Below are 25,095 nucleotides of genomic sequence, written 5' to 3'. Positions count from 1 at the left end.
CAGCACTTTAATAGCAATGTAGAAGTTGGTTTTAAAAAAAAAAGGAGAACAAGTTGGCACATGCAGTTAGTGTTACCTTAATGAGTTCACATTAAGGTGATTGCTGCCTGGCAATTGCCTTTGTTTGTCCCTGTGCACACTACACTAATTAAAAACATCTTTCTCCCTTCAACTTCCAGATTGCTGATTTGAGCAAAGTGGGTGCTTGGTTTCTACAAAGTTGTATGTAGTTTCTCTAACCATTTTGCTTTTCAGGTTGTCAATGAGCATCATAGTCTGTAATATCAACACTATTGCATTTGAGTCTTTATTACAGAAGTTCTATGTTTTAGACTGAAAATTGCTGTAACTGAAGGAAACAAATATATCTTAATTTTTTTTGTGAGGTTAAGTGCAAACTTAAAACAGAGCCATTGCAATTACTTGTTTGTATAAGGATGCTAATGCCATTGCAACGTTTTCTTAAAGGATGCCAGACAATTATATGTAGAATATAAAGAAACAAAAATGAAGGAGAAAGAAGATGCCCTGGCTAAGGCTGAACTTGAAACACTTCAGAGTGAGTTTTTACCACTGTCTTAATAAACAAAGATGTAATACAATATACCTTCTACATTGGATGTATATGAACGAACACTTTCTAATCTTCTAAAGTACATACTTTATATATTCCTCTACTGCTGTTAAATTTAAATAAGCTTTTAATTTTGTGGCTAATTTTGCAGTAGGCTGCTGGTTTGCTCCTATAGAAACATACAACTCAGGTGATCAGTTAGACTGTAGCAAGAAGAACATACCTTGCTAGAAATGTTGCTTTATGGGAGGGGAAGATCTCAAATGTACTATACATTTTCAGGAGTGACCTCTTGGGAGTTTGAACATTTTTGTATTCTCATTGTTTGTAAATATTTTTTAATAATGTGTTTAATAATTCTTTTGTTCATTTTGAGTTGATTTTTGTGATAGAAAGTGACAATGATTTGATTTTCCAAAGGATGGATGCAGACTTCAGAGATGGTTTTGTGCTATTGTTCAAATAAATACTTTAAAGTTTTTATACTCTTATAAAAGACCAGAGAAGGCAATTAACATTTCCTTTAATAAAGCATTCAGAATAATTATAGGTGACTTTTCCTTTTCTTCTTTCAGTTATTTGCTTTTGACAATGATTAAACCTACCCTCTTCTGAAGACAGTTTTAACAGTTTTTTGTCCATGTTTGTATGTGCATGTTTGCTTTATTTACTGTACTTAAGTGCATGCTTTTAAGTTTCTTTATTCTGACAAATGCATTGAGTGCTTTGTGATAATTTAGTAGCTTGGAGTAAGCATAAGCCTTTAGGTACTTAAAATACAGCTGCATTCTTTATATTTACAAAATAGCTTATTTTTGTAAAATCAGTGAAGAGATCCAGTTCCAGCAATAATTCCCAACTTATCAGTAGCTGAATCTATTTTGGGAAAATGGATAACATTCAGCATCTCAGTGAGCATCATGGACCCAGGCCAAATCTAGCAAAGTAGTGCATTTAATGCTTGTTAGGAAGGCCTGCCATTATGTTTGAGATACCTACCTCAAAATGGGTCCTTGAAAAGGGTCTTGACTCGGGTTATTAAAAACTTGTTAAATTGTCAGATAGTAATGTATTACTATTGTTCAAAATAGCTGGCATGCATTCCTCATTGAAGCCTGTGAACTACTGTGAGTTTTAAAAGGACTAATTTTTGCAAACAGAAGTGCAAATGAAAGTGTAAGGTTATTAACATCATATGATGTTCCTGTGTGTCACTGAAAGGCCACATGTGAAGTTGTAAGTATTTCTCTGCTGCCAGGTGTGTTGTTGTGAGAGTCACTTTTTTGTTGTTACCTCCAGTAGCAGTGCCCACCCCTGAGAGGCGCAAGGTGTGGCCTTCCAAGTCACCCCTGACCTCTCGCAGAAGCACCACCCTGTCCCCTGTCATGCTGCTGGGTGCCCCACGGCGTGACTGCCATGTCTGCCAGGTGCCCCAGTGTCACTCGTGTGAGCAGGGGCCAGTCCTCACCAGTCTCACTGGCTGGCATCCTGCCCTCCCCTCACAGGCTTGCTGGCAGGGAGCAGGCAGGATTGAGAATCACCACCTGTAATTAGCAAAGTTTGAGATTTGGCATGGAATTATTTGGTCAGCCATAGCAGTTCTATAGCTGAGCAGCAGAATGAGCTGTCAGTTACCTTTTTTCTAATAAGTAAGACTCCCAAGAGAAACAAGAGATGCATCCATGTTACCGTAGGCAAAAAAAAATCTATCATTTTTAACTGAAGCTTGCATGCAAAACATCTGCTAAATTTGCTTATTTCATTATGTTGTCTGCATTGTCACATCACAATTAGCATAGAAAGGTTGTAAATCACCAAATGTGCATTTTGGTTGCCCCTATTCTTAATTTTAGACACTGTCTCTGGGATGCGAGGTCATAATAAAAGTTCTGTCTATTTAATTGAGTAAACATATATCTCATGCTGATTAGCAGTAGCTGTTTTACAGTGCTTGTTTTTTTCATGCCCTAATTGCTAGTTTGCCCCCTTGTCTCTGCTTTCCTGCTGAAACTGTGCAGTATTCTGTAGGCAGCTTGAACTAAAACCAGAGTAAGGTACTGGAGGAGGAAAATGTAGTTTGCTGAACAGGAAAGAGAGGATAGTATTGAGATGTCAATAAAGTTCTATTTTTGGTTCTTAATTTCTTGGTAAGTTAATATTATGCACTTTTGATTTATTTTTCTGGCACTTTTGCAGTGTGTCTTATCAATCCATCCAAAACTGCCATTACTGCCTTAATAAAATATAGCAACTTTGCCTTACAAAAATAGAGCAACTTATAATACAGTCTTAGCTTTCTAGGAAGTAGGGTTTTGTAGGAATTACAGAGAGCTGTGTATTTTAGGCACAAAAGTAGAAAAAGTTTGTGTTACATTTTCTGATGCATTTTTCACATTTAGATGTAAGAACACAAAGTTTTATTTTTAAATGGAAGTGCTTTAATTAATAAACTTTCTTCCAACTTCTCCCTCTTCGGTCATGTCACGTGTGTGATCCCTGCATCAGGGAGTGGTTCTTTCCCAATGGATAGCCCTGTTCCTCGTAGCCATGGGATGCAAAGTACACTAGGTGTTAACTGCACTGAATGGGCATTATTAAACTAAGATGACATAGGCATGCAATCAGGACAGATCACTCAGTTGTAAATTTAAATGGCAAGGTTTGAGTAGCTATCAGGACAAATTCTAGCAGCTCTCAAGCTGTTTTTGCATGGAGTACTTCTTTCAATGACATCCATTTTGGGGGAAACACATCTATTTTTCTTTCTTTATACTTAGCCTTGGCAGTTCTCTTACTTTCTGTTCTTCTAAGTTTGTTTTCCCTGACATTTGGTGTGAAAACTTAAATTTATTTTTAAAATATGTCATTTTAAAAAAAGGTTGCCTGCTAAGTATTGCAGGTGAACTCTTCACTGGCATCCCAGTTAGGAAATATATTTGCATTTTGAATCCAGAATTCTTGCCATGATGTACAAGACATCTGGAACAATCTATGGCAGGAAACTGTTCTGTTTCTAGTTATAAACCATGTTGAATAGTATGTGGGGTTTTCTGCTTTTTCTTTACCCCCATATTTCAAGCTTTAACTGAAGTATAAAATTACGAGCCCTGTGGCTGCTTGATGAGCTGCCTTTCTGTGTCGGGCTTTTGTGATGTGGTGTTTCTGTCTCTCCACAGGGTCTTACAACACTCTTACCCAAGTGCCTGCTACCAGACATCCAGAGCTGTAGTGAAACCTTTAATGCATTTGATCACGTTTGGTTAGGCTTGGTTGGTCGCCCTTTCCTGATGGCTTAGAATACAGCATGCTGCTTGCAAAGCTTTTTATATTGTTTCATGAAACCCAGGGATAGGAGACATCATTAGGTCATTTAGTACAATGGGTTTATTTCAGACTCTTACAGGTGAAAATTAGTGCAAAATACTGATTCTCCCGTCTTGTCCTACTTGACTTGTACCAGTCGTGCACTTCAGCTTTGCACCTCCTTATTACTCAAGATACAGCACTGATCAGTAAACCTTGAGATGCCTTCTGTTCTTCATGGTTTGTTCAGATAATTAATTTTGCTATTGTATAGTTATATCCTAATTTCAGTATGAATTAGGTTTGGCTTTCAATTATTCGTTATCAGCATGTCTGTGCCTAAAAAAATCTTATTTATCTGCAGGTTTTCTTAACACAAAGCCTTTCTTTATCCCTTAATTTCTGTGGATCTTCTGTACTCAATTTAGTTTTGCAATGTATTTAGAAGTATTGGGCCCTGGGTTTGTATATAGTGTTCTAAAGTTTGTTGTCTTCTGATTATGAAATCATGTTTCTTCTGTGGTTATTACAGAATCATAGGTTACATTCGTTCCAATTGTTCTGATAGCTCATTTCAGATTGCTTGCCCACCATAACTGCAAGCCCTGATATCAAAGGTTCCTTGCCCGAGGTCCCTTCCAAGTGCAGATGTGGCATAAGGTCATTAACTATGTAATTTTCAAAAGCACTTCTGATTTGATTGGTCCCAGACTACCAGCAAGTCCATATTCCTACTTCTTCTTGTGCTTTCCTCTTCAATGTAAACCATTTGGAATAAATTTATAGCATCTAGCACTCTGCTGAAGGTTACTTTTCTTCCAAATAATTGATAAATATATTGGGTAATTGTGTTTAGTATTAATCTCTGCCAAAATGCTGCGTTGATATGGCTGCTCAGTAATGATTTGCTGACAGGTTCAGAGAAAATTAATTTATGCAATGCATGCTTTTTTGGTTGGTGTGGGTGTGAATGTTCTGATCACTTAATTGTTACCTCTGAAGCCTAATTATGGCAAACTATGTATCATCCATTTCGCTGATTGTTTTGGCAGGCCTGCTGAAATAATTTTGAACTTTCAGGCTTGTGTGTTTTTCCCAGTTGTTTCAACTAGGCTTGTATGACACCTCTCCCCACAAAACTTGCTTTAGACTTTATGTAAAATATTCTGCAAAAATGCAGTGCATGAGGCTCATTTGAGAGAGGCATGCATGCTTCATTATGTTTTTGTTTGAAGGCAAATTAATGCTCAAATATTGAAGCCTTGTTTCTAAACCTTTTGTATTTTGGGGGAATTGGAAGTTTTTGGAAGGGTAGATCTTCAGAAAAAAAGATGAAAGTCATCAAAAGCTGTAGCTTGTGAGAAGTTTTTTGTAGCTGGGGATGCATTCATCCTTGAGCATGTCTTTAGTCAGTTTGCTCAAAAATAAACTAGCTGGTATGTCCCAGTATAGAAGATGTATATGTCTCTGATTCTTGTTATATTCATATAATCCCATTGATGTTGAGTATTGAAATGTGTACCCTTTTTTAAGCATATGTGTGTTTGCCCCATATTTTCATTGATATTGAACGTAATTTGCTCCATTTTCTCAATAGACTGTCAAAACCTTAGTACAATTTTTTTTCCAGACTTCTGGGTTCTTTGTGTTCTGTCTGACTGTGTTACTGTACGTGTAAGTGAATTTTTCTCTTGCTTGTCATGTTTTCAACAAATTTTAATGCTACAAATGCTTTGGTTGTTTTTCATAATTACATAGGTAAGTGAACTGTGTTGAAAAAAGAGATCTCGCTGCAGTATCTTACTGATTTGCCCAAAAGATGTTTGCTGTCTACCTTTTTGTGGTGGTCATTTCATGCTTACTCTAATGCATGGGATATCAGGCAATTTGTCCCTTTGATTTTCAAGATATCACTGTCTTTTTTTGACTGTATTTTCTGTGAATTCTTTCTCATGCTTAGAGCTTAGAAGCCTTGCGGAGAGAGAGCTATAACTTTATATGTCTAAATTTCTTTGCAGAAGTTCAATGCTTAGTTTTGGTTTTATTTCTTCCTCTATGAAGCAGTTGTGCTTTTTTTTTGTGGAAAAATTCTCTGAGTTCTTTATGTTTAGATCAGCTAACGTGTAAAATCAATATGATTTTTTCTGAAAGTTTCAAAATGCAGGACCTCTGATACTTGTTATGGAAAAAACTTCACTGTTTTATTACATGGCACTTGGTCCATAAAGTCTAGCAGATTCCTTATCTGACAGTATCTTAATGCATTATATATCTTAAAGCAAATAACCATTAGCTAGATACTATTAATTCTGCCAGTGATAAAATTAATGTAGTAACAAGGTAGAAGAACTAATGAGCAAGTGTCTAATTACCTGCAAATAATTTATTAGACTTCAAAACTCAGATCATGGCACCATAAACTAGTAAAATGTAGAACCAGTGGAAGAATAGTATTGGAGGCCTTTAGAAACATAGAATTTTGTACTTTTGGGGAGTTAGCTAATTGTTATCTGTAATGTCTGGGTATTCCAGTGATAGGTGTGTTTATATGCTGTTCAAACATAGGGGATATAACTGCATCTCTCCTTTTTTAATTCTTAAGTTGTTAAATACACATTCAATTTTATTCTTCTGATAAAGAACTTAATAGTTCTAAAGGTGGAAAATACTTGTAGAAAATTAGGGGTTTTGCAGTAGGAATTCAGGAAATGAAAAAACAAAATTCCTTCTGCTAAAGACTAGAACTCTCTAAAAGTTATGAGTCATGTAAAATACTGATCAGTTGACTTTGGATTGGTAGATATCAAACAATTTCCATTATGCTTATGATCTTGAGTTCCATATGCACAAAAAACAAATTCCATTTGTTTTCTTAATTCTATTTAATAGACTAAAAAAGTTACTACACTGTAGTTTAGCAATTAAAGTACATTATCTTCCCAGAAAATAGTAATGAGAGTAAGCTTTTAGTTTACCCTGTTGAAGTCAGGCTCTTTTTTACCAAGATTGTTTTCTCTCCCCTGTGTTTAGTGTATGAGTGCCAGTAACTCTGGTTATAGTGAAGGTTTGCTGGATATTGGTGCCCACATGGGGCACTGTGGTCTGACTGGGTCTCCAGCAGATACTGAGCTCGCTGTCACAGAACTGAGAGGAACCTAGGAAATCTTTTCTGTATGTTTTTCCTGCATTTTAGTTAGGTTTGTATAACAATATTAAAACAATATTTGAGACTGGTGAAGAAAAATGTCTTTTTAAAATCTGTTCTTTTATAGTAGATGGCCTAAACCAGCACCATTAGAAAATGACACTAAATATTAAGGGAACACTTGTGTTTCAAAACTCTGAATCACAGCTGCAGTTGTCACTACTGTCAGCATGATCAAACACATCCTTACTTTAGGTTATGGTGGTGGGCAGCTGCCCCAGCTTCCTGGCTGTCTGTCAAGCCTTAGCAGATACAGGATTCAGCTGTCTAGGCATCATCTAGTATTTGGAAAACCTGATCCATATTCTCTTCAGCTCAAAGTGCCTGGTCAGGTCAGAAGTGTCTTTTAGGCTGCCAATTGAATTCCTGATAGGGAAAAGATAACATGAAGGAGGGAGGTTTTCTTCCTGAGTATCTCCTGTGGACTTCTGTTGTTTGGGGGAAATAATTCCAGTGGTCTGTTTTGCTTTCTTGATACTCACCTGAAAGAGCAGCAGTGCTTGGCTGCCTTAATTTGAGGCTTCATAGCATTAAACATAACTTCTGAAATTGCTCTGTCTAAAATACTTTAAAATATTACCATTAAACTGCTTTTATGTGCTTTCCTGTTCTAAAAAGTGGCTTTGAAAATTCTGAGGTGAAACTGTTCTTGGTAGGTTATTGGGAGCCCTATGTCAAAGGTGCTGTGACTTCAATTTTTTTTTTTTAATTCAATATGACAGTCATTGTGGTATCAAGAGGTATGCTGAATTCCTTCATCTTTTTGTATACACATGGGAGACTGTAGAGATAAGGTTTTTTTAATTCTGGTTGAGTGCTTGTTTGAGGTTGTACAGCCATCTTCTCTAGGTGTTCCTTTGATAGTCAGCAAACAGCAGGGTGTCTTATCAATGTTAGGTCTTCCTCTGTCACTTAACTGCCTGAAGAAAGCCTAGATACTGTCTTTGATACCTCATTTTAAAGTGGAGCACAGTGTCCTCTGGAAATAGTTGCAGAATTACTTCCAAAACTACAGCAAGAGCCTAGATGACCTATTTCAGGTGATGCTCTTCATTTTAAATTGTTGGTTAGAAGCAGTCAGGCTTTAACTATCTGCATATTTTAATGGGGAAAATTAATAAGCAGTAGCTGATGGGGTGCAAGATTCAGGAAAAGCCAGCTGTCATGGGGTGTCTCCACTGTTAAGTAATTCCAAGTGAACACACAGAGTGTGCTTGATTATTCTAAGGGATTGAAATAAGGTGGTGAAAATTGTCATTGAAATTAACTTCCTAAAATATTTTTGCTGGTATCAGTGTTTGCAATGAAGAGCTGATAAAGCTATTGTTACTTATCCAAACAAATCTTAACAGATTCTAGAAGATGTTATTCGTGGCAATTTTGGAGTAAAATGAGGTAATATTTAATATATCTGATTTGATTATAAAATTTACCTTTTAAAATTAAAAAAAAATTGTGTTTTCTTTACTAATGTCTGCATAGTGAGACAAATGTGGTATTACACTTTCGAATTTTCGCTTAATTTTGAGGAGTATCTGTCATTTCATTATATTTTCTACACATCCCTACAGAGGGATACTAAAAGAAATCCACATCCAAATTTTAGCTTAATATTTCATTTATTGAAATTTGACAGGTAAAGTTAAAGATTCTTTGTAAAAACAAGTCTCTGAACAATGTACAGTGAAAAGTTTAAAAGCTCGTTTGTCATCCTGTTAACTTTCAAGATCTGTGTGACTTTTCTGTTCATTTTGGACTTGGAACAGTTCTCCATCCCTTTGTTGCTTTCTTAAGTACTCAGTTCCTAGGGTTTGTCAAATCTGCAGAGTCTTTTCACTGTGCTGTTTCTGCACAAATACTATTAGGAAAAGAAATTCTGCTTCGGAGTCTGTAGGGAACGGTCCTCTGTCCTCTTTAGGAATTTTTTAGAGGTTTCATGAAAATCAGATTTTTCTCCTCTTAAGAATTAGGGCATGATTGCAAAGGCAGATAAGCTGATCAGGCAAGTGTGGTTCTTCTTTTCCTAACCCACCAGCTTTAATGGATTTTTTTCCAAATGGATTTTTTTTCCGTTTGTTTGAGTATTAAGAGCAGTTTTCTACTTGCTTAGTAAATTGAAGTAGTTTGAGTGATTGTGTGATTGTAGAAACAATAGGAGAGAGAGGAGCACAAAGATACGCAGTGGAGAATGAAAAGGTGGAGTCAAGTGTAGAACTTCCTTCTTGATTGCAGTGGAGTATTAGATCAGCTCTTTCAGTTTAGGAACATTTAGTCGTTGTGAATACAGCATATTTTGAAAACAAGAGGAAAAGCCAGAAGAGTGCTACTGGGCACACCTGAGGTTTCTGGATGCTTTCTGAGTGTTCAAGAGTCTTTCTGCTCTTCATCTTGTTTTTTCTAAAGTTCTGTCAATTGTCCATTTTAAATCTTACTTTTGAGATCATCTTATACAGTGGAGGCATTTTTAGATGCTGAGGTTTAGGTTATTGTGATTCTTTCTTCCTTTCTTTCCCATGAGTTTGCTACTCTCATTTAATACCATCTGAAGGGCAGAAATAGCAGAAAACAGTAATCAGTGTTAGAAATGAGGTCCAACATCTAAATCTTCCTAAATGTGTAAGTGCTAGAACAGAGCTATTTGTGGTTGGAGAAATCTGACCATAGAGAAGCCATCTCTTGGCTCAGAAGCTTCTGCTTAGCATAGCTGACCATAAAGTAGTACAGATTTGTCTAAAATTCACCTTTCTGCCATTGCCAATTTGTCTGAAGCTGGCTGGGCTTCAGAATCTTTTAACAGCTCCTGTGCTTTTGCCTGTACTAATCTTCTTTGCCAAGTGGTGTAGCAGTAACAAGAGCTAACTCATCTGGCCCTTTCTGGCATAGTTCAGATGGAAGAGGGGCTAAGTGGGTGCATTGCTATTTACTTCTAATAAAAATAAAATTATTATGCAAAATTCTGATTCTCTTTTTAACAAATAAATTAAAGGCACTTCCTCAGTAGAAATTTTAAGATAGGATTAAGAGATGGGGAGCTAAACCTGCTTCTGAATTATGCATGCCTGCAGTACTAGTAGCATTACTTTTTCTTCTGTTTTACTTTTGTATAGAAGAGAAGAAGCCTAAAGTCAAGAAACCAAAATTGGAATTCCCTGTATACACAGCCCTGGAATCAAGTGTGTATATACCATCTTATGATCATGGAGCTTCAATTGAAGAGATTGAGGAGCAGATGGATGATTGGTTGGGAGGCAGGAACAGAACCCAGAAAAAGAAGGTAGGTTCAAAATCTTTCATGTTGTTATATATTTTAAATGTTGATTCATTTACTTGCCTCTCAGGAAAACAAATATTGTATGTATATTACCACAATATTCATATACCGTTAAAGTGTAGGGACATATTAATTGTCTGACAGAGATATAACAGAAAGAATTATATTAATGTTCAGTGTAATTTGTGTAATGATACTGGAAATGTTGTTATAATAAGATGTCGTTGATTAAGCCACATGAAAGCTCTCTATGGTTTCTCATATAAATACTATTCTTGTTCACTATAAATTAGTAGAACATAATGCTGTCAAGTTGCATGAGGCTTGGTTCTTTCTCTTAATTGCAGTTAATAACATTTTGCTAGCAAATATAAATTTTTCTCTGTTAAAAGAAAAGCAAAGGGAAAAGAGGGAACCTTTGTAGTATGCAGATATATTGTCTTGTGATTGCAGAACCGATTACATACTTTGTGCATTTTATCTGATGGATGGAACAGTTCTAACAATTCAGTTTACGCCTATTGTTAAGGTTCTTTCTACTCAGAGATAAGGGTTCCTAGTGGCAGTTAGTATAATTGTGTTCTGGTAAATTTTATGAATCATACTAGCTTGAAAATGTATAATCTTCGTGTTGGAACTGAGAATAAACATTGTAAATTAGTCCGCTGTCTTGAAAATCTGCCTTCCTTGGAAAACAGGTGAGAAGGGTATGTTCGAAGCAAAGCTGGGTTGGTTGCATGCTTGATCATCTAGATCCCCAAACTCATCTTCCCCTCTGACAGAAACTGAGGCTGTCTTTGATTTTTCCATGAAAATGCAGAAATTTAATAAGACTGGGCCTATTCCATCTATAAATTTAAACCTCCTAACAAAATATATAGAAGTTGTCTTCAGAGACGGTGCTAGGAGAACTGGTTGTAGGTCCTTCCAGATGTCTTCAACGGAACTGACTTGGTTTTCTGCACTTTCATCTGGATGTTCAGTATTGCATCTTATTGCTTTGATAAATTAGTGTATTTTAAAAATAATTCTGTTACAAAAAGGGTTAACATTTTAGGGACAACCAGGCAGTGTGTAGGTATGCTGTCTAGGTAAAGTGTTTGACCTGAACAGACTGTGATGAGTTCTGCTTCCTTTGCTTGACAGCTAATATGTTACCACAATACAACATGAACATTTAATACAGTTGTGGAGGAAAACAGATTTATGAACTGCAAAAAGAAATGGAGAATGTATGTCACTGGCTCCAGAAGCCTATAGGAGCCATTTGTATCTAACAGGAGAAGGGCTGTGTCATATGATTTGTAATAAGCTCACTGGGAAAATGATTGTACCAGAAGTGAATTGTTCCTAACTGTCACTTGACACATTTTCCATTTTAGAAATACATATTGTTCATCACATCATGGATGTGAACTGGGTCAGCATCCCTTTTCGGCCTCTAGCATGGACGTGAAACCAAGTGGTGTGTAACGTCCATCTCTCAGTTCTGCTTGCTTTAGGAAAAAGTTACTCTGTCATAAATCATTTTGCTATCAGATCTTTTCTTGGGATTGTCATTCTTCACTTATAAGGAAGCCTATTAGCTTCTTTTTTCCTTTGTCTTCTGTGGTACCTCAGGGTTGTGGACTATGTACCAGACAACATCAAAGTAGCTTGATAAAGTAGTACATTGCTTTGTCATCCTTCCAGGAGTAAGAAGTGGAGTTGTTTTCCCTGCTAATTGGCATCCCAAGTATAGACAATTACAGTAATTTAATGTTGCTCATCAACTGCTCTGCACTGTTGATATTTGTACTTTAGAGGTGCCTATAATCCAAGAACTAGTGTTTTGGAAATGCTGTATGGTGCAAAGTGCCTAATTTGATAGAAAGATTAGATTATGTTTAGTTCTTAGGTTGATTTATTCTTTTTGAATACTCTGAGTTCTTTTTTTCCTTATGATTTTTTCTTTTTTATTACTGCTTCCATAAGATTTAAGTATTGAAGTAGATAAAGAATAGGCTGTAGAGAAGAGCTTCCTTCTTAGCTTCTACCAAGGGAAGGAGAAAGAGGAATGTTTTCCCTTTTTTTTTATAAGGTTACGTAGCTGGATGAAGACATGCTTATAGCATTGTAAAGTTATTCTTCTGCCCAAATTTCAGAATACACTGAGTGTATGTCCATAAGGAGCTAGTCTTGCCATGTTGTTACTCTTTAGTTAGAACTGAAAATTAAATTAAATAATAAAAGAAAGAAAGCTATTGGGAGATGGATAATATCAGTATTGCAGAAAAGAGAGATAATTTTTCTGTATTTCTGTGTAGCAGTGATCCATCCACCTTTAGTAACTTTTTTGTATAGTTTTAATTTTACTTTAAAAAAATACTTAACAGAAAGACTAGGTGAAAAGTAAAAATAAATTTAGAAAATCATATTTATGAGGGAAGATGAAATAATTGGAATTTTAGATCACAGAAAAGGGGGGCAATGTGGAAATAATGGGATACAATGCTTTTCCAGTCCATTCCAGTTTTGTTTTAGGTAAAATTACAATAATTTATTATGACTTACTGCCTTGCATAAATTCAGAGAGAAAGAAATACTCAATTTGCTTTGCAGCCAGGATGCTTAAATTCAGATTTGGGAACACATGTAGATGGAGGCACATACCAAGAGCATGTTACCTATGTCATTTATGAAACCTTTCCATCTATCCTCTTCTTGAACTCGATCTATTGGAAATGGAGCTGACTCAGTTGTATTTGAGAGCATGGAAATGCAGTAATGGGACTCTAGAGAGGGTTTTTTTTTTTTTTTTGCTATATAGGAAATCATATACTTACCTAGGACTAAATTGCATATTCATACAGTGCTGCCTATACTATTCATGCAAACTGCATATGACTAAGAACCTGGGAGGAATTGCTAAAACCTTCTTCTCATGCTGATCAACAAAGCTCTTCAAAGCAAAACAAGCAAAGAAAGTTTATTTCTAAGATTCTTCGTGTTTTGTCACTGAATGTTGGTGCTCTGTTTCTGAAAAGGAGATCTGCAGATCTGACAGGTTGTTGAGATCTTAATTTATTTAGCTCTGATTTTTTTTTTTTTCCTGTATCTTACTAAAAGGTGACAGGAAAACTTGTTCTATGTATGCTTATTAGTAATTAAGGGAAATTTAGAGGGAATGGACGTCCTTTGAGATGTAGTGTTTTGTAGCCTGAATATGTTGTTAAGCTACTAGTTAATAACCATTTAACCCTTTATTTCCCTGTTGAGCAGCCTATTATGTGGAGCTGGAAGAAAGAAAAGGAACTTCTTAGAGGACATATTTTGTTACATCTGATCTTGTTCAGTCATTTCTGTAAATATTCATGCAAGAATATATGTCTTCACTGTTTTTGGAATCATGCTATTGATTAATCATTTCTCTCAGTGGGATTTCCCTCATACTTTGTTCTGATTTGATTTTATGTGATGTGTAACACATGTTGTTTTCATGAGAGTTCATTACTTATGTGAAGAATATTGTTGTTGCATGAAAATCTTGGCCCTTAAGAAATCATTGGGAGATTTATCATTGCCTTCAGTGGGACCAGGATTATAATTCCTTTTGGTTTACAAATTCCTCATTGTCTCCACTGGAATCTGCATTTCATATCATTATTTCACTCATTCATCTATGAAGATAGAGTTCCAAGTTCTGTCTCAATGACTGGTGAATACTTTTGACCTTTTGATATTTGCTTGCTCTGTAAAGAGGAGATAAAGGTGGAAAAAGACAGTGCCTGATCCCTTCCAGCTGGACCAGATGTATGGATAGAAAGTGATGTTTCTCATTATTTTTGTTTTTCATGTTATCTGCCACACTTCTTGGCATTTGGGTGTTTTCGATATTGGAGGAGGACCTCGCTTGATTTTAGTAAAGCAGGAGTAGTAAAAACTTTTTGTGCACAGAGCATACATCTCTTGCATGTGATAAACTGTTAATCTTTAAATTAAGATGATTAAAAGTACTTTGAAATAAAAGTATACATAAGCATACTTTTATTAAGTATACTTTTGTATAATATATAAGTATACTTTTATACATAAGCATTGTTTTTACACAGGTTATTGTAGATGCTGGAAACATGGTAGTTACCATTTTTTCTTAATTATTGAACTGTAGACTGTGATCATTCTGGTGCTGAGCTCCTTTCTGGTTAAAATGCATTTTGTGCTTTTGTTTTTCTCAGCCTGGGCCATCAAAGCACTGTGTTTCAGATATAGGATATTGATAACTGAGTGAGCTTTTTAATCATGAAGATTTTATTTGAAAGCTGGCTGTGGAACAGTGATGTAACTTTAAATGTACAGAAGAGATCTCTCTGCTTTCTAACATTAAAAGGCAAAATGCTATACTAATACTAAATTACTATTTTGTTAGCTTAAAATATATAAATTTGACTATTAAGTCTTAGTCATTTTATAACCTTGTACATTTTGTGATTTCCAACTAGCCTGCCACCTGCTCTCTGCTGCCTTGGATCTTCCCACATCTGTCCTGCTTTGAAATTTGAGTATGCTTTTTCATTAGTAGCATATAATGTGGTTCTTGTTCTAATCAGATGTCATATGATAGATTACCTGAATACAGTTTCCAGGCTTTTAAAAAATGTTAATTTCTTAAGCAGGCAGTTTGTATTTTAGCAGGATTAAGGTGCTGTGTAAACCAGATGTTTTAATAAATTGGTGTTTGTAGGGAAGGGTTGTTCTGTTCTGGTGTGCAGCCTGAGGTCATCTAGTTTTGAAATAATTTATATTCTCTTTCTAAGCAGTGAAGCAAATCTGCTGCTTGAAAAGTGTGTCTGGGTTCTAATGCTCTTTTATTCTTGGGACAGGTACAAATAAGCAGCTAACAGTCTGAGATTCCTCACAGTGTGAGGTACTGGGCCTTAATCCTGACTCAGAAGGATGGCTGTAGGTCCAGAAAGTAAATCTCTCTGTGTTCCCAGTGAATTTAAGGCTTTGTATTGTGACTGCCAGCAACCATACACGTTAGTGTCAGTTATGAAGCTATTCACTGGAGTAGTCTAAGTCCATAATACATTTTAACCTGAGCTCCAAATTCTCATCAAATGGTGATGACTTTGAGTTGCTATTGATCTGGGCCATATTGAATTTAGTAACCCTGAGGTGAAAATCTCAGTATTCTATTACCAAGCTCTTAAAAATGTAGTATTACTGAAATAATGCTTCATTTAAAAAAAAATTAAATCTGCATTAGAGTGTTACTGAACGTGTTAAGAGTTCAGACTTTTCCTGGGGTTGTTTATGCTTAGTGTCACTGCAAAAATTGCAGACTCAGCCTGAGCAGAATATTGGGGTTTGCATGTTAAAAAAAAAAAAACTTTACAGTTTATGTTACATAGGATACTCCTGCAGTTGGCATATTTACATTAGTGTTATTACTATTAATGCAAAATTACACACATGCTTTTAAAAATAATTGTTTAAACCTACCTGTTTTCTTTGGTTCCCCATATTTACATTAGTGTTATTACTATTAATGCAAAATTACACACATGCTTTTAAAAATAATTGTTTAAATCTACCTGATTCTTTGGTTCCTGTCCAAGGTCAGTGGACAGGTATGGAATAATGTATTTTTCTTCTGTGCAACAAAATTCTAGTGATGAAATATTGATAAGTTACAATGATAAAATCATTTAGGTTTGGAAAGACCTTTCAAGATCATCAAGTCCATCTCAGCACGACCATGTTCACCACTAAGCCACATCTGTGAGTCTTTAGAGACTTTCAAGACCAGTGATTACACTGCTTCCCTGGGTAGTCTGTTCCAATACATGACCACTGTTTTAGTGAAGAAATTTTTCCTAGTATCCAATCTAAAACTCCTCTGGTGCAATTTGAGGCCATTTTCTCTTTTCCTAGTGCTTGTTATCTCATCTACCCTGAGCTTCCTTTCCTCCAAGCTAAACATCCCCAGCTCCCTCAGCTTCTCCTCATCAGACTTGTGCACCAGACCCTTCCCCAGCTCCATTACCCTTCTCTGGACTCTCTCCAGCACCTCAATGTCCTTTTGGAATTGAGGGGTCCAGAACTGAATGTTGTCCTGCATGTGTGATGGCACGCAAGAGGATCCGCTCCATGACCTTCCCTAGCACATAGGGAGTGTGTGGAGAAGGCATCCTTTTGTTACACTTTATGTTGGTGATGTAGAGAACAGGATATACCAATAAACAGCTTGACGCCTTGGTTATTCGAAATTGTTTATGTAATTACATATTAGTGATTCTATTTCTCTTTCTTTTCTTCTTTGGTAGCCACCAACTCAGCCCAATGAACAGAAGAAAACCAGAAAGATTTTTTTCAAGCACTATAACTGACAGCCAGGTTTTTGTTTGTTTTCTGGGTAATCTGTTTCTTTATGTGACTGTTGAACCAGAGCGCTGTATTTCTAGGAAATTAGTATATTTAGCATATTTCTATCCAGTTGGTGTAGTTTTTATTTTGTTTAGACACAGTAAATTTATTTACTTTTATGTACTCCTTGAGTCATCTTTCCTTAAATGCAGACAATAACCTTCTTTTCAGGCTTCTAACTTGAGTATTTAAGCCTCTATGTACTTTACTTTGGACTTGAGTAGCTTTAAGGAGAGAATAAGTGTGATTCTAAAAAATACAATTTTTAATTACTGAGTTTTCCCTGGAGAGGATGACCCATATATTTAAATCTAGAATAAGGCTGTCTGATTTTGAGCAGTGAATATCAAATCATTAGGGTCAGGAATCTAATTTAATCTGCAGTATTAAACATGCAAGGCTTTTCAGTCCTTAGGTTTTCTTAAGGAAGAATAAAATGATAGGATGATGATATATTCTTTAACTAGCATCTCAAGTTGGTTATGTCAGTGTTATACATCAAAGAACAAATTGTATTTGTAAACACGTAATGAAGTAATTAATTTCTCCTAGCATTGGATTCAGAGAAAATAATTTTTATGACTGAGACAAATGCCTCAAGTAGTAAGTATTAAAGCAAGAGTTACAGTGTTTTGCCTGAAATAGGTCATGAATATGTAAAGGCTGTGAATAAACACAAACTGAATAGCTGCTATGTAAGTATGTGTAATTCATTTATTTTCTTTTTTTACCTTTCTCTCTTTTGACCTTTAGTTAGGTTCAGTTAACAAAGCATAGGAAACTTTATTTCTTTATTTATTCATGTATTTATAGAAAGTAATGGTTTGTTGTTAGAATATAGATAATTCAATAATATCCTGCTTTCAAATATACCATGCTCAGGCTAGCTAGAACTGCAGGCAAGAAAGTCATGCTGTGAACATTTAAAGATAATATTAAAATTTATCTAAATTATATTGAAAAATTATTTTATGTGACAGAAAAAAGAAGGGGGTTTGGACATGGTATGTTTCACAGCACAACCAAAATTCAGTCTAGATTGCAAAGGAAACAAAGAGCCAAAATATATATTTCCCTAAGGACATTTCCTAAAGATAGTAACAATGTGTTATATAAACACTTATGCACTAGTTAAAAACATAAATCAGCCATGCATATGTGTTGAATTAAGGCCATACAGTTGACATTTGCTTGATATTTCCTGATTTTGATTGAGTTTTTAAACTTCCCTTCTAATTAAATATAGTAGCATGGGTTCTTGTCTTGTACAGACAAGAAGAGTAATACACTGATTTCAACACCCTGCTATAGATGTTGTGGTGTCAGATTTTAGCTTTCAGTAGTTTTCCAACTGAATCTATGTTCCAGAAGAAGTGATTGATGTGACTTGCTGCCATAATTCAATCTGACTAGTTTCACACATGTACTTTCTGTATGTTGTCCTCAGTTTTTTGAGTCTGTCAGTTGAAAACTACCAAAGAGCTCCAGTCAGTTGTGCAAAGTACTAACCTGTGGGGGAAAACACACAGCATTTTTAAAATGCAACCCTGTTTGTGCACTGGCAGTACTATAATTTCAGTTCAGGCACCTGCCTAGGTCCAGGCTAGGGCTGTATAACTTTTTACATTGACTTTTTTAGCTCTGGTTGGACTTGTTAATCTACCTCATGTCTCGAGTCCTGTTGCACTTCTGAGATTGACATAGTAGTTATCTATCACAGAAAAACATGATAATTGACAGGAGAGAAACCTCATTCCTGTGAGGAAAAACTGGAAATTGATCTTGCCCAGTCAATCCTTGAAGATCTGACTTTAGTCATTGTCCGTGTCTCTTCTGTCCTGAAGGTCATATCCATTTTACATACATTTGCAAGAAATTGTGCAGTGGTTTTGTAATTAATAGTTTTTGTTGCACCAGTTTTATTTTCCTCTCAGCCTGGGAGAGATGTAGAAAAACATCTGATGGGATTGCTCTGATTTAGCCCAGTTGGAGTCAAGGGGTGCTGGACATCCTAGTTTCCTAGGTAGAGTTCCCTCACTCACTTCCCAAAACAAAGTCACTCCTATCTCAACTACAAAAGCAAGAGTAAAGAAGCAGAAGGGAGTAACTGCACATATCAGGGGTAGGACCTGGAAGAAGATGTGAAAGCTGGTTAATCACTGTGACCTTGCCCCATTTGCCTGCCCATCCAAGAGAAAGGAGAGAATAAATCAACAATCCTTGTATCATCACAATTTTGGCAACAAATGAGAGGCAAGGATGTTAAATATCCCTGAAATGGGATTTTCACAGGTTCCACAACTTAGGGATCAGAAAGAATTTGCAATTTATAGCACTGACTTCTGTAGTTCAATTCACTGCTGCTCTTTTTGGCTTTTTAACATGAATTTGAAAAGTGCAAACTGTTGCAAAATACTTACTTTTCTTCGTATGATTTTAGCTATCTTTAAGTTGGAGAAGGAAGTTAGCTTCAAATAAATCCAGTTTTAATTTATAAGTGTAAATCCATAGTGATGTTTCTATATCATATTTTCCAGACAAACCAATTGAACACTGGTTAGATTCAGCATCTTACCTTCTTTCACAGTATATAGTGCTGCTGCTTTCCTTTCCTTTTCTTCCTGGGGCCATGACTATAGTGAGGTTTGGTCAGATTTATTTATAGAAGTTACCCAGAAACTATAATCTATGGTAAACTCCAATCACTAAAAATAAACTGAACAGTGGGAGAGGTGTTTGGCTTTTGTTGTCATTGTAAAGATAAATATGTAATCCTGCCTTGCTAAGGAGCAATTTAATGCTTCTGACATAAACTTTTTGTCACTTCAGAATTTTCAGAGAATCTCAATCCAGTTAATTAGCCGTTTTCTGTATGGGTTTTGTCAGGCAGGATGCAGTCTTGAAAAGATCACCTTTAGTCTTCAAACTCTCAGCACACTTGAGCATGCATGCAATTGCATTCCATTTAAAGGACTAGGAGTTGTGTTCATAACCATTCTTATAAAATGCTGCTCAATAATATATTACTTACCCAAAACTGCAAAAGAGGAGAGCACTCTTCAAGTTGGTACAGTATGAGAAATGGTACACTGTAGTGAGGTTAGTTTATTATATTGGTGGGATTTTCTACGATTTCCAAAATGCATATTTTTTTTTAATACAGTGACTTAAGATGCAAATTGTGAAGGAGTGGATGTTCTTGCATCATTTGCAATTGAGTACATTGGAAACCTTGTGTTTTTTTGCAGTCCCCAGACTTTCAAAAAATAAGCATGCATTTACAGTGTGCATTTACCTGATGTGTTGTATAGCATCAGGTTTTTTTACACAAACCTCTTTTAGGGAACGTCAGCATTCTGACCACCCAAAGTTGTCCTAGTGGTCTTCTTTTTAAACATAAAGTAAACTGTGTGCTTGGGTTTGGTTTTTTTTAAGAAACATACAAACATGAACATGGAATACATAACACTTCCATTTTTACTATTTACTCAGTGATATTTGTAATTCACACTGGAAATCTGGTTTGGAATAGGTCTAGAAAGAAAATATATCAGTAGAGGATCTACGTTTGTAACTTGTACTCTATGAGTGCGTTTCAGGTTTTTATAATGATACTGATCTCAATGATTGGATATATACCAGTACTGCAATATATCGCTGCCTTGGACTTTTTTTCCTATTGTCCTTGGTTGGAAAACTTGCCTGGTATGAGAAAGTGAGTTCAGGAACAATGAGACTGATGTTAATGGTACATTTTCAAGTGGCCACAAATTATAGGAAGGAAGATCTATGCGTATGAAAAAAAGGGCTAGCTTTGATTTTTAATTAGCCCAAACTTTGTGGTTATATTTGGGAATTTGATAGGCAGGTTCACTGTTTATATGTTTTAACTAGTTTTACTAGTATTTCCCTTATTCTCAATTACATGTATTTCATGACAATTAACAATTTTGAATTTTGGGAGGTTTTTGGCAGTGCTCTGTTTGAGTTTGTTACCACGTATCTTTGGATATCTTGTCCCTTTGTAGAAGGGTGCTGAATTTTTCCTTTGGGATTTAGCATACTGGTAGACCTGAGTCATATAGTACTGGATTCCACAGTAAGTCTACACACTTTGGGGATGCAAAGTACCTCCTGCATTTAAATTACAAATTAAGAGATCAGAATATTCAGGCTAGTTTAGGGCATTAGAGCAAGATAGCACTGCTAGTAAAAGAATTTAGTTGCATTTTATGTGAAAGGAAGAACATTATTTAGACATTATCTGTGGTGGTGAAATACTTCAGAGGGAGACAGTTAAAACTATATTTGAAGGAAGTCAAGGGACACAAAAAGCCCCCTGATTTTGGATAAGCTATTTAAGATGAATAAAGGTAGGAGAAATATGTTGCCAGCAGCAGAACAATGTAAAAATACCAGAAAACCAAACAAATCCAAATGTTATTGTGATAAGACCTTTATCTTATGATAAATTGTGCCAGGAAGCCTGAGAGAAAAGCTGGACAAAGGATAGAAGAGGGAGAAGAGCACCACACTGCAGAGAAGTCAGCAGGATTAGCTGTGTAATAGTTTCTTGTTCATTATGACACCATCTCAGGACAGTTTAGTGTATTGAATGGTTTTTAAATACCATATGTTAATGTTTTCAGAATGCCCATAACATGCCATATTGTACTGAAGTTGATAAAAGAAGAGTATACAGCCTGATGCTGTAAAATATTTGACACTTTTGTGAGTCAAATAATAACCTTGCAAGTAAAAACACTCCTTAAAAGTAAGGACTAATCATATGCTTTAATGTACGTGCATGCCCTTGGGCTTGTCTTCTCCAGTGAATTTAGCATGGCTAAAGATTTTTAATGTGTCAAGTAATTATGAAATAAGTTGCCACATGCAATCTGTTGAGACTTATTACCCTATGCACTTATTGAAGTTTATGAAATTTACAAAATTCTCCTGAAGAATTCATTGACCTATGTACTATAGAAGATTTTCAATTTCATGTTTTCCATCGAATGGAAATACTTTTCAAACTGAATTTAGGAATCCAAATAGAGTGGTGTTTGAGAGAGAATGAAATGAAAAACATTCATTCTCTTTCTTTTAGAATTTGTCTCCACATTAATGTATCACAGGCCAAACCTAACTACCTATTCAACCTATATTTTATTTGATCTACATGCCTGAGTGTCCTACAATCAAATTTACTGAAGAGCTTCTCACTTTTTTCTGCATTAAAACAATTGCCTTGAAGCAGCTAACAATTAAAAAATAAATGAGTTAACACTTTCTGCTAAGTGCTACCATTTAAGTTGTAATATGCAATTAAAAACTACATTTTAATTTCTGTTCAATTACATTGACTTAAATAGTAATTTTAGTGTTATACTTATGAACCATTTAATTGTGACATTTTTCCTCTGGCATGCGTGATGCAAAAGTAGATTTGATTTTGAAAATGTGGCAAGAAGTAACCTTTTCCCCCTCATGCTTTGCTGTAATGACAAAAAGAAAAAGACAGAATTACCTAGGCATTTTGTAAATATGATGGAACAATTTAATTTCAAAAGCCATAAAAATATGTTGGAATTCAAATTACTTTTCATGTTTTTAAAACTATCTATTTAATAGAAGGAATACTCAGATTGCTGTTTTGTAATACAGATTGGTATTTGAAACATCCATGCATGTACTTGGTCATGTTAACAGCTATAGGTTAGAGAAAGCTTTGTGTTAAGTACAAAGCCAGGTAGAATCTGAAGTGTGAAAAATTACATTGTAGAGCAGTGGCCTTTTTCAGGTGTGTATTGCTAGAGACAGATGCTTTATTTCTTTGGCTTTAGCTCCTTCTTTTTAAAAAGAAATATGTTTGTGAGTTGATGCACTTCGAACAGCTAGTTAACACATCTTTATGTTAATGCCAGAGAGAATTTGCTGTGGAACAAGGTCCTTTCCAGAATGGATTAAGATTTTCTTTCCCCTCTGAACCCTCTAGGTCCTTTTAGCATGCTGAAAATCATATTGAAGCATTTTTCTAATGTCCAGAATAAACTTCAGGTAAATAATAAGCCAAGTGCTCATGTCCCTCTTCTGTGATGTGTTATTCTGTTCTGTTCAGGTTACTGGCTGTAGGGGTGTGAATGTAATCAGAAAACTCTGATTAAGCAAAACAAAACCTAAAAAGATGTTTTATTTTCTCAGGTGAGATTCTGTGTCTCTGGAAGGACCTTATTTCATCCATTTGGTAGTATCTTCTGTGGTTTTGATCTCTGAATAACAGTGGAAGTTTTTAGTGACCCATCTACCAGTAAACCTGTTTCTATATCACTTGCAGTTGATGAGTCCAGTTTATGAATAAATTGAAAGTATCATGCACTTTATTTAATGCAATCCCAATTATATTACCAGATTCATAAAGTTCTTAAGATATGCTGGTCTTTGCAAAGAACCAGAATTTTAGAGTACATTTTTTCTGGTGTTCAATCCTGTTTCATGAAAAATTGTATCTTAGGACTGAAATGAACCTGAAGACATGTAGTTGTATTTCCTTCTGTTACAAGTCCAGGGCTATTGCCATGAACCTCAGTTAGATGCTGTGGTGAGGACACAGCAGCTTCACTACCAAGAAGGGCTCTTAATATAATTTAAAGAGACTGTTGCTGGAGAGGATATCACAGAACAGTGCTGTGTGTTTGGAATCCTATTTCCCAATTTAGGGTTCTCAGAAACACTCCAAACTATGTGCTGCTACTTGGTCACTCCCTCTCTCCTGTGCTGGGCTGCAGAGGAGAGTTGGAGGCACAAAAAATAAAAAGATCACGAGTTGAGATAGGAAACAGCAATGAGAAAGAACAGCAACAGCAGTAATGACAGTTTACAGGAAAAGGTGAACGATTCACATGTCATTGCTCAAATCCCACAGAAACCCCTGACAATACCTGACCTCTGCCCTGTCACCCATAAGGGAGCCCTTCTCCAGTCCCCAGAAGATGACATGAGGTGGTATGGAACAACCTGCGTGTCCTAACCGTGCTTCCTTCTGGCTACTGCAAAAACTAACCCTGTTCTGGCCAGATCCAGAACAGTCTTTCAGTTCCAGTCCCAACCTCATAACTTAGTGTCTTGAAACAGCGGTGTCATCATGACTGGTGGATCTGCTTAAGAAAGGAGAAAGAATACAATGTAAGACAACTGTGTAGAATTTTAAGAAGTATAACTTTGAAAAACATTTTATTTTTCTTAACAGTGTCCTAATTGATAAATAACTTGCAGCTTCACCCAAATGCCACTGTTGTAAGGGCTTTGTGGCTCAGGATACAAGAGTGGTTGCAAATGTGAGTGTCTTTCTGAACGTGAGGAATGCTCTCTTATTGTGAGAGTGGCAGACCACTGGCATAGGTAGCCCAGAGAGGTTGTGGAGTCTCCCTCCTTGGAGACAGGTATTAAAAAACTGTCTGGTCGTGCTCCATTGTAGCTGGCTCTAGTGAACCTGCTTGAGCCAAATGTTGGACCAGATGACCTCCAGAGGTGCCTTGCAACCACAGCTACTTTGCAGTTCTGTACTGTATTAAGTGATGTGTATTTACTCCTGGACTTTAATCCTAGTCTCACTCAAACAATTCCAGGGTGATGTCAGTTTTAATTGACTTTAAGAAAGCATTCTGAGAGAAACATCTTATTCATCAGATAAAAGTGATGTCTTGTATCTTCCTGATCAAGTAAAACTGAAATAGAAGTGATTCTTCTAAACATCTCTAGTTGAAGAAAACCAGGGGTAGAAAATTCATTAGTTCATTTAGGCTTCTGATACTATTTGAGGACTGTGTAAGGAGTAATTGTTCTCTAACTTTAAATGAAGACATTTATGGTCTAGCAACTTCTTTTTTGGTTGTGTGTCCTTTTCATATGTGCTCATTTTGTCTGTGTTTTATAGAATTGTAATTTTTATCTGTAATTTCTTTGAACTTTTGTGATCATGAAAGGGCTTCAGCATTTAAGTGAAGTCAACCAGTATGTTCTGCCACTTGAAAGGGGTGAAAATAACATTTTTAGGATGTAGACATCCCTGGAAGATTTTCCTTTTCTATAAGGTAGTAAAAAAAAAAAAAGAAAAAAAAGTCAATAATTTTTTTTTTTTAAGTATCACCTAAATCACTGAGGGAGTAATTTTTTATTAAACTTATTAGTTGGTATAGGAGATTCAACCAGTTTGTTAGATTATCTCAATAAATAATAATTTTTTTACATTTATTTCTTACGGAGATCGTTTTACTTAAAGTAAAGGAGAGTTTTACTTAAAATCTGGTATTTGTGCTGTTGCAACTAACAGCAGCA

At 35.8% G+C, this 25,095-nt stretch overlaps 1 protein-coding gene across 1 annotated transcript in view; it reads left to right on the top strand.

The window, feature by feature from the left end:
• DNAJC1 (DnaJ heat shock protein family (Hsp40) member C1) overlaps positions 1-25,095 on the top strand; it is a 107,033-nt gene that overhangs the window by 56,088 nt on the left and 25,850 nt on the right. The window contains exons 7-8 of the mRNA XM_041408617.1: positions 469-559; positions 10,190-10,356. Of these exons, the coding sequence (XP_041264551.1) occupies positions 469-559; positions 10,190-10,356 (258 nt within the window). The remainder of the gene's footprint in view (positions 1-468; positions 560-10,189; positions 10,357-25,095) is intronic.

The sequence above is a fragment of the Onychostruthus taczanowskii genome, unplaced genomic scaffold, assembly GCF_017590055.1.
Source record: "Onychostruthus taczanowskii isolate IOZ18803 unplaced genomic scaffold, ASM1759005v1 scaffold3, whole genome shotgun sequence".
In the NCBI taxonomy this organism is placed as follows: domain Eukaryota; kingdom Metazoa; phylum Chordata; class Aves; order Passeriformes; family Passeridae; genus Onychostruthus; species Onychostruthus taczanowskii.
Note: the sequence above shows the minus strand (reverse complement) of the source record. Positions and strands in the feature narration are given on the sequence as shown.